Source organism: Limulus polyphemus, unplaced genomic scaffold (genome assembly GCF_000517525.1).
Source record: "Limulus polyphemus unplaced genomic scaffold, Limulus_polyphemus-2.1.2 Scaffold225, whole genome shotgun sequence".
NCBI classification, from domain to species: Eukaryota; Metazoa; Arthropoda; class Merostomata; order Xiphosura; family Limulidae; genus Limulus; species Limulus polyphemus.
The window spans coordinates 40,486-51,597 of record NW_013665835.1 but is presented as its reverse complement, the minus strand read 5'-3'; the positions used below and the strand labels follow the sequence as shown (position 1 = coordinate 51,597).

The 11,112-nt window shown below is 33.2% G+C and overlaps 1 protein-coding gene across 6 annotated transcripts in view; it reads right to left on the bottom strand.

Moving 5' to 3' along the window:
- Positions 1-2,364: 2,364 nt before the first annotated feature.
- The window catches only part of LOC106478560, a 37,796-nt gene continuing 29,048 nt past the window's right edge, over positions 2,365-11,112 (bottom strand). For 5 of the 6 annotated variants that reach the window (XM_022382173.1, XM_022382169.1, XM_022382168.1 and 2 more), the window contains one exon: positions 2,365-4,351. In XM_022382173.1, coding sequence (XP_022237881.1) covers positions 3,117-4,097 — 981 coding nt within the window. In that variant the 5' untranslated portion in view covers positions 4,098-4,351 and the 3' untranslated portion in view covers positions 2,365-3,116. Of the gene's footprint in view, positions 4,352-10,190; positions 10,342-11,112 lie in introns of those variants that run through there. The other variant, XM_022382172.1, reaches the window with a different exon arrangement.

Below are 11,112 nucleotides of genomic sequence, written 5' to 3'. Positions count from 1 at the left end.
AAGTTTATGTTTAGAAGTATGAATAGCTTATAGTGTCAAATATGTATTTCGAAACTCCCGCTTATTCTCTAAAGTAGGCCTGGCATGGCCAGGTGGTTAGGGCGCTCGACTCGCAATCTGAGGGTCGAGAGTTCGAATCCCTTTCAGCCGTGGGGGCGTTATATTACGTGATGGTCAATCCCACTATTCGTTGGTAAAAGAGTAGCCGAAGAGTTAGCGGTGGGTGGTGATGACTAGTTGCCTTCCCTCTAGTCTTACACTGCTAAATTAGGGACGGCTAGCGCAGATAGCCCTCGTGTAGCTTTGGCATAATTCAAAACAAACAAACAAACAATTCTCTAAAGTTGTAGAAGATTATCGAGAGAAAGAATCAACAATATGTGTATGTACATAAACGCTTGTGTTAGCATCAGTATTATTACGTAAAACTGAAAAAGGGTATCTATCATTAGTTCGTTATAGTCAGTATGCTATAAACTTCGGAAGCTATAACTATGATTGATATATCGTTTATCAATCGGAAAACTTCAGATATTTGACCAGAAACATTTACAAAGTTCGAACATTACAAATCATTTAACTTCAGTGGATTCTCATCGGACATTAGCACTTTTACGAAAACATTAACTAACTTCAACGGTGGAAAACTCGGCGTGTATGGCTAGCGAATAACGAAGGGCAAAGCTAGCTAGCTCCCTGTCAAATAAATTATACCTACGTCAACTCATAATTAATTCGCTCATCGTGAACTCTCGATAAGATATCGAAGAAGTTCCAGACTAGAAAGAAGACTTTATATTGCTTGTAAGTTTGTGAAACTTTTGTTTATAAATCATTGTTTGTAATAACTATTTGTAGTAACTGTTATTGTAAATTGTATTGTTGTGTGTATATTAAAACGTATTTTGTGTTAAAAAAAAGAAAACTATGTGTATCAATTTTGTTGGCAAATACCATAAACTGACTATATATCGGCTTTTACTTAACTGATAAATCCAAAGTACAATTTAACTACTAAATTTAAATTTATCAGTTAACTCAATTTCAGGCTATTTGAAATTCTAATACGTAACATAATAAATTGGTGGCTCGTGTCAGAGATCTGAAGCAGAGACAAAATTCAATCTAAATTAAAATTTATATCATAATTCATTTTATATTTATCAGTCCCAAAAAGACTTGATCATGTCTGATTATCAAGATTTTCTTGAATCAACCTCCCTCGAACAACTAGAAAGATATAACAAAAATGAGTTACCCAAAATTGCCAAAATTTTAGAACTAGAAGTTAAAACATCAATGAGAAAAAATGAGCTAAAAAAAGCGTATTATCGAAATACTAGTCGATGATGATTTTTTGCTTGAGGAAGCATTAGAGGAATACTCTAGTGTCTTTACTAGCCAATCGGGGTTGAGTGATAAAAATAAATTAGAGATCCAGCTAAAACTCAAACAAATCGAGCTTGAAGAAGCTCGTATCGAAGCTGAAAGAGAATAGTAACAATTGTTTGTTCTACTATCCTATGTATATAGAGCATTAAAATTGTTTGTTCTACTGTCCTATGTGTATAGAGCATTAAGATTGTTTGGTCTACTATCCTATGTATACAGAGCATTAAAATTGTTTGTTCTACTAGCCTATGTATATAGAGCATTAAAATTGTTTGTTAAACTGTCCTATGTATATAGAGTATTAAAATTGTTTGTTCTACTAGCCTATGTATATAGAGCATTAAGATTGTTTGTTTTACTATCCTATGTATATAGCGCATTAATACTCCTTCGTATTTTCATTGTTGTTGAACACTACTGCTTTGTAATTTTAGAAGGGAAGTATGATTGATTTCGAAATACTTGTTTCTATGGTTCCGTCCACGTTTCAACGACGACTTACGCAAAATGTTTCAAAGCCGGTCGTAAGTGTTTTTATTGAGGTTTGTTCTATATTAAAAGCCTCAAGGCTAATTGAAGAAAATACGTTGCTATATCGTAGTTATCTGTTTAACCCCGAACTGAAAAGAGAATTTCAAAATCTACTAGTCGTAACTGTTTTTTTCTAAGAAAGAGTTTTCTCCGGAACTCTGTTATACAAATGTTTAACATTATTAAATTACCTCTGTTTTGTGACTTGCCCTTGTATAGCTTCCATAACAACAGGAAATATTCTCTGAAAACATTAAATTTGTCTCCTTGGAAAGGACAACACAGAAGCAAAGTGTGTTTCTTTAGCAAACAATTACAAATCAATTAAAGTCCATTTTGTATCGTTTTGTATTATTTATAATTGCATTAAGCGGCTTCTCATTTAGCATTGTGGTAAAAGAATTTCCATAACCAGACCAGAGAACAATGGGACAGACATCGTTGAATGTTGATAATGGTTGCGTTTACTTTTATTCTTTTACAACAGAATTTTATCAATGTATGAAAAAGCATATGAATAATTGTTTAATAACTTTATTCATTGTTTGAGGCTGATTATTTTGTACATGTATCATTGTGTTATCACCGATAAGTCATAATAAATGTTTAAAATCAATTTATAATTTTAGAACATTAACGATTTTTAACACTTTGTTTGTCAAACTAACACTAAAAAAAAAGTTAAAATCAGCCTTGGTGGGTTAACTCAAACTTATGTCAAGAAAATATTTTTTGAACCTATTGATAAGTTGAAAAACTATTCGAAACATAAGCAGTTTATAGGTTATATATCATATTATGTAACATAAATTGTTATGCAAAATATTCACAGTCAATAACCAATGAAAAGCAAAACAAAAAATTTAAGATGGTCTTCTCACAGTCCGAAGTATATGGTAGTGGTTAGACGTTTAATGACAAAGTTGTCAAAACGTAACAGTTCCAGAATAAGGTCATAAAAACAACACTGTTGAGAACTGTTAACAGCTGAGAGTTTAAATCATAATGATACCATATTGATGTCAAAATCAAACTTGAGCGAACAAACAAATTTTATTCAGTTACACGTGTGAAACTCACACAATCTACCCAATTTCCGATGTACAGTATCACGTGTAACTTTTCGCGCAATTGTAAAAATTCAGAAACAAATATTTGTTATTACACGTGCTGCTTTGTACCGTTGTAAGGTTTCACATGTCTTGTCCATATTTCTGAGGCACTAAGGTTGCCAAGGTGTAAAAATGTTCTTGGTCCTGCATGCCCACTGTAGTTACGTGCTGAAAGCAGCAGGGTTGTGATATATCACACTTCTTTGGAAGTTTCACCTTTGTGGGCTTCGTCTTTCGAGTTTTGCCCATCTTTTTAGGCACTGACAATGATATATTTAATGGGTCCGATGTCAAACGATCGATTTCGTCAAGAAACTGTACAGCAGCAGCAGGATTATCAAAACTTAATCCTGCCATCTGCCGGTGATCATTCGATAAGCACAGTGTATGAAAGCAATCTTCTTGGGCTTTGTAATTAGTCAAATTATCAATTACGTCCCCCCAAAGAACAAAACCCGTGCCTTTCTCAGCCACGACGATTTGCAACCTCCTCCGATTTCTGGCTCGAGTATCGCCTTTATCGAATAGAAGTACAGGAACACCAGTCTTTTCAAGTTCCCATTCCCCAGGACATCCATAAGAAACTGCTCGTGTGAAATACAAGTTGGCTAAAGAATGGCACACATAAACGTAGGTTTTGTGACCTCGGAAAAACATTTCAATCTGAGACAAGTCTTGTTCAGTCAAGTCTGTGTCTACGCTGTGATTTTCGCTAATCTCAGAATCTTCAGATTCGCCTGGCGAGTTCGAAAATGACAGAGAGGTTAAAGATTTAGACAAGCGCTTTAACCCTAGCGTGTCATACTTTTCGGTGATTTTTAAAACAGCCTGCTTGTCCTGAGAATCATAAACCATCGAGGAATACAATTCATCACTCAATTCTGTTTCTGCTTTCGACAAAAATTCCGTTGACGAATATACTATTTTAGTCTCAGGATGATTACTTAGATTTTCAACAGGCTTCTTTTGACCATACATGATTTTCGTTGTTAAGTTTAATGAATCGTAGATAGGACTCTCTTTTGTAGCAACGTGCTGAGATCCTTCTCTGTTATTGAACATGTTTGTTATTAATTTTCACATATTATACATTTTGACGTTTGGTTTCTATTGCTCATTTTGACTATAGACTATTTAAGTACTTTGTTGATACATTTTCAGAAATGCACGTTACACATTTCATCTAAGTCAGTGTTAATTGTTTTCTTTCCCTTGCACTGGAAACAAAATGTTATCTTTCCTATGGAACACCTTCAATACGAAATGGGACCATAATCTCGACTCCGTGTAATCTTCACTTGTGTTAAATCTTATGCCTAAAAAAAATAGAAATAAAAAATGAATAAATTAATTGATGATTTTTCATCCACGACATAACAAAATAATGGGCAGGTAATAACTAATGATGTCCCCGGTGCGTCAGTGGTAAGTTTAAGGACTTAAAACACTAAAATCTGGGGTTCTATCCCCCACGATGGAAACTGTGACTTTACTTTAAAAAAGCAAATTACATGACGCATTCCTCATGAAATATTAAACAGAATATGAAAAGATAAGGGTAGGAAAGAGTTTCTATTGGACAAAATAACCATTTGGTTTATTACTAGAAACTTCTAATTAACCTCATTCCAACCCCAAATTAATTTTATTTTGTTCAAAATTATTTGGTTTATTTCATTTTTAGCGTAAACGTTCGAAACTTTTAGTATAAAAATACGCTTTTGTGACTATTTAACACTATTTTCGGAAGAGAAAAAGCGTAAGACGTATAAAGTAGTTTAATCCGTAGAAAATCAAAATTATAAGACGCATTAAAGATTTTTCAAATCGTAAATTAAGAGTGCTTAATGTACGTAAAGTAGTAAATATGGCTAACTATAGATATATATATATATATATACCATAAATACAATACTATTATTATATTGTTTAATTGTAGTATACATTACATACATAGCATAAGAGTCTTAACATCTAATGATTAATTCAGTCTGAATAACATATATAAATGATTAGTTTCATTATTGCTAAGGTACATTAAATACATCAAACTATAACAAAATCCTTGTAAGTAGAAATAAAGTCATGAGACTAAATATTTAGGTACATTTAAAGTACAAAATACTTCTAAGATATCTTGCTTTATGTCTTTCAGTCTCAAGTCACATATGTGTCCCTCTCTAAAGCACTGCCAAGTTACATATATATCCCCTTTCTAAAGCATGCTATGGGCACATATATGTCCTCCTCTAAAGCACTGCCTTGTCATATTTATGTTCCACTCTCAAACACTGCCATACGCACATATATGTTTTCCTTCTAAAGCACTCTTATGGATATACATATCCCCCTACAATAGGATTGTAGTGACTGTATATATATAAGTTTTGAAACATGTGATATTAAGTAAATTTTCTGTAAAGTAAGCAATAAACTCAATCATTCTATAATGAATTTTAAAGTATTATGTTGCATAATAGCATTCAAATTTTGAAAATAATTGCATGGATAATCAATTTACTAAATACTTCTTATATGATCATCTGTAAAATATTTCAGATAATTATCTCTAAAAATAATATTGATATGACAAATAATAAGCGAAATAAGGGGGGGGGGGTTGACCTCATATGACATAAAGAAAAGCAACAACAAAAACACAATGGCATATAAAGGATTAAAACAAAAGTAGTAAACATTATAAGTACAGCATTGGTGAGTTCAGGTAACGCAAGTAGTAAGCATTATAAGTACAGCATTGGCGAGTTCAGGTAACGCGAGAAGTAAACATTATAAGTACAGCATTGGTAAGTTCAGGTAACGCAAGTAGTAAACATTATAAGTACAGCATTGGTGAGTCTAGGTAACGCAAGTAGGAAACATTATAAGTACAACATTGGTGAGTCCACGTAACGCAAGTTGTAAACATTATAAATACAGCATTGGTGAGTTTAGGTAACGCAACCTATAGGTGATCACGATGCCAGAAAGTATATGCTGTTCGAGAGTTTTTATGCATTACGAATCTGGAAAGATTTAAAATGATATGATAAAAAACACTTCACGTGTAGCTCTAATGCATAAAGAGACTTTTCGTAACTACTTTAGAGAGCTTCAATTCATCTTCAAGTGAAGGAACTGTTTCAAATATTCATCAAACTTGAGCAAAGATCAATGAATATAAGAATAAATATATAGGAATTATATATGTAATTAACTCAGATAGTGGCTAGCTTTCACTACATGGTTAACATCTGTCCGTAAAGTTCTCACTATGAACATATAATATCTATGTATGTGTATATATGTATAAACACACACCCACACACATGGAAACACTGAAACTATAATGAAATTTTTCCTTGCTTTTCCCACCGGTTTTCTTAAAATCACAATTTCAAGCTTAAGGCAGTTCTTGTGTCAAACTGACGCATTTAATAAACGTTGTTTGGAAATTTTTTCAACACAGAATACAAAAACATTACAAAAATAAAAGAATAAAAGCTCAGATGCCTATGTTTAGATTTTTTTTAATTGTTTCGGAAAATATAATCATGAACATAAAGTTTACTGTATAAAGTCTGAATATAAAAGTAAATAATATCACTTTTATGCAATGCAAAGGATAAGGTTGGTTTGTTCACCTGAGTGACACCTAATGCACATAATGGAATAAGCGGACAGATTACAGACCTTCATGATTCAGACAAAAACGTCCCTAATTTTAAATGCGAGACAGAGGGAAGGCAACCAAACGGCAGTAACCGCCCTCTGAAGCGGCTATTTTTAACCGAATAATGGTGTTGGCCATAACTCTTATAACGCACCCATAGCTGAAAAAGCTTTTGAATCCAAGACCCATGGATCCCTAATTCAATACCCTAACCACTAGGTCATGTTAGGCCCTAAAGGATAAGGAAGCACATGTTCTGACAGACAACTCAAAACTAAACTAGTTTATGGTATTTTAGCAACGTTAGAACTTTGTGTAAAGTTAGGGGGTGAGAACTTTACTTGTTAGAAAGCAAACCATATAATCATAATGAAGATCTTAATCTTTCCGTTTGTTTGTTGATAAGCATAAAGCTATACAACAGATAATCAGTGATGTGCCCACCTCAAAGATGAAACCCCCGAATTTTAGCGTTATAAGTCCACAAACTTATCGCTGAGCAACCAGCGGACAACAGGTTTTCTAAATTAAATCTATGAAGTTTAGTACTCGTTCCCGAAGTAATCTGATAGATCTGAGACTATTTCACTGAAATTGAAACTAGAGAGATAAAAATGTAGTTACAATCAACTGCTTCAGGCAAGTGGGAATGATTACGTAATGATAAACTCACGGATACATTCGCCGCGTACACCCATATGGTGGTGTGTCCTGTATATCACATGCTTTTGAAATGGCTGTAAATCAAGGTCAGCATCCCCATACAGCAATAGCACAATAATCTGTGATGTAACAACCTGCCCCCTTTACTAGTAACATCGCAATGCATCAACGAAATTTCATAACGATAAAAGCTCTGACATTTCCACTGTTTTACCTTCTCTTCACCATCTAAGGCTCTGACAGTTTCAGCATTTCCACTGTTTTAACCCCCATTCGCCACCTAAAGCCCTAACAATTTAGCATTTTCATTGTTTTAGCCCTTTTTTGCTGTCTAAAAACCTGACAATTTATCATTTGTACTGTTCTACTTTTCTTTGCTGTCTAAAAACCTTACACATTAGGATTTTCACTGTTTTACCTTCTCTTTACCATCTAAGGCTCTGACAGTTTCAGCATTTCCACTGTTTTAACCCCCATTTGCCATTTAAAGCCCTAACAATTTAGCATTTTCATTGTTTTAGCCCTTTTTTGCTGTCTAAAAACCTGACAATTTATCATTTGTACTGTTCTACCTTTCTTTGCTGTCTAAAAACCTTATACATTAGGATTTTCACTGGTTTACCTTCTCTTCACCATCTCTTTGAAGATAAGAACCTTTAGTGATTAATTCTTATTAAATATTTCTTATACTCTCTAGTCTTATCTCCGTGATGACAAGAGTCTTCTATGTTACATAGCTCAACTGTATTACAATTTTGTACAGTTAGCTGGAGAGATTATATAGAAGTTTCATAAAAATAAAATAACAAATGAAACTTGATCAGTTGACATATCAACTTTGATGATAATCTGAATTTTTGCACATAGAATAACCCACATTAATTTCATACAAGCCTAAAAAGGAACTAATATACTAATATTTTGAACAAAGAAATTAAATTCACATTAATTTTTTTCTGTTGATAGAACTTTTGTGATGATCTTACATTCAGTTAAATTTTATAAAAAGTTTTCACTTGTTTCAACATTATAAGACAACACCACCTTTACAGCTGCTTCTTTGACAGGTGCTTTAAAGAAAAAGCCTGGTTCAAATATAGTAACATAAGATTAAAATTGCTACTAAGCATGTTACAGATATTCCAAATGAAGAATCAGAATTCCAAGATTATAGTACACGATCTCAGTTGCATTCATTTACACATAGAAAGAAACTGGCAACACAACAGAATACTTTTATATCATAAAAATAAAATAACAAATGAAACTTGATCAGTTGACATATCAACTTTGATGATAATCTGAACTTTTGCACATAGAATAATCCACATTAATTTCATACAAGCCTAAAAAGGAACTAATATACTAATATTTTGAACAAAGAAATTAAATTCACATTAATTTTTTTCCAAACAGACTATAAACCAAGACTCTGTGCTACAAATGTATCCAAATCTGTCTCAACAATACCCGCTAATGGTCCTATGACCTCACAGCCACGTTGAAAAATGTCAACATTATGATCACTGTTTAATATGAGCTTTGTGATATCTAGAATATGAATTCATTTTCCACCTTTAAATTACAGAAACCTGAATCGACAAATATAAAAATCAGTTAAAGGATCAAACACTGAAATTGTAAATATAATGGACACTCATGATTTGTTTGACATGTGGCAACACGCTCTACTGAATAAGCATAAACTTACCAGTTTGAGATAAAGAGTCTTAACTTTATACCACAAGATGCACTTAAGCTATATATTAATAATTTCGATTAACGTATAAAAATCTACTGGGATTCTTATGTCGGATTCCCCGAAATATAGAATTGTCATTTCTTAAATTATAGGCCCGGCATGGCCAGGTGGTTAGGGCACTCGGCTCGCGGGTTCGAATCCCAGTCCCACCAAACATGCTCGCCCTTTCAGCCGTGTGGGCGTTATAATGTGACAGTCAATCCCACTATTCGTTGGTAAAAGAGTAGCCCAAGAGTTGGCGGTGAGTGGTGACGACTAGCTGCCTTCCCTCTAGTCTTACACTGCTAATCTAGGGACGGCTAGCGCAGATAGCCCTCGCGTAGCTTTGCGCAAAATTCAAAACAAACAAACAAATCCTAAACTACTTAAAAACACACTCATTGCCTATGGACTTCATGCATTATAAGCTCTCCAGGTTAAGAAATCAAATACAAAAATATGCTTTGTGTATTTACATTTCATAAGTGCTGTCACTGGTGGTCTCAATATTTATTGTCAGAAGTGATCAATATTGAATCTATCATAGATACTCACTTTATAGACAAAATATGTAAAATTAATAAATCCACCACACTATGAAACAACTTTAAAGGTAAATATTTCAACGAAAACAAATCACCAAACTTACCCAAAGTACTTTCATTGAGCATAAAGCAACTCAAAAATAACTATTTTAGTTTAAAACAAAATCTCAGAGATAATAGAAATCAAGAATTGAATTGTGAAAACCTGCATTTTGGTTCAGTCTGTAATTTGAAAACCACGCGTGATTTTAGAGAATGGGAAAGTTATTTATTTTTTACTAATTCCTTATTGCCTAATCGTAACATTTAGTCTTACGCCTTTCTTGTATAGCTAGCTTGCATACAATTATTACAGTAATTGGGTGGATAGATAACATTTACCAGTGTTATCCATATTTAGTTAAACAGACTCTTTCGGCCAATATGCAATAATCCTCAATTCTGGATAATGCTCACATTCCAAAGACCCAGTTCGAAACAAATACTTGTCAACACAGAGCAACATTGGAACTTGTAGAATGTACGTGACTTACACATAAAACAGCATGCAGTCAGACGGGTCAGCAGACTCTCACGGTCAATCAGGTCGTCTTCTTCCCCCCTTCTCTCAGCAACTCCCTTCAAGCCTAACATATTATTCAGCTTCAAGGCCAAGGAACCAGGCCAGAGACTTAAACTGGTTAGCGTTTGATGAGTCAAATATGCCATTTTTTTATTTTTGTTGTTTTTGTTTTTCAGCGTTTCGTTACATCTCCCAAAAAACAAAAACAGTGTATTTAGTATTTTAAAAATATCTTCAGAGATAGACGAAGAGGCAGACAAATATTTAATAGATATATATATATATATCTAAGCTACTGATTTTCTTTTCTATAATTAACTTTAATGTTTGTTTGTTTTAATGTTAAGCACAAAGCTACTCAATGGGCTATTTTAACGTCATTAGTCTGGAGACTTAACACTGAGCTACTGAGAGACTTTAGTTACTATTTATTAAAGAAATAGAAATAATATGTGATTCGTAAGGTTACTTTTGAGTTTCTTGTGAACCAACTAGTTTTTAGAACACTACGTAGATTTCTCAAACTGTATCCTTCCAACAAGGATTGAGACTTTTTTAAACAATATGGTTATCAAGAGATGAAATTGAATCATGTTTTTATTCTAAATCATTCTTTTGTTTTGCAACAAAATTACATTCAGTAGAAGAGGGTAATAAATCCTTTGCTGGCTCTAACTTCTTTCATTGCCACAAAATGGAATAATATCTCAAATGAGATCGAAACTGTGTATTTTATTTTTACATTTTACTTTACTTCACCCCGAAATCAGGAGCTTCCATCGTAAGTTGTAATGTTTTGTTAGATGAAAACATTTATTTTACAATAGCGTGTGGTTAGAAAAAAATTAACATCTATGGAAAACGATAGAACTTAGAAGTGTACTGTTCTAAAT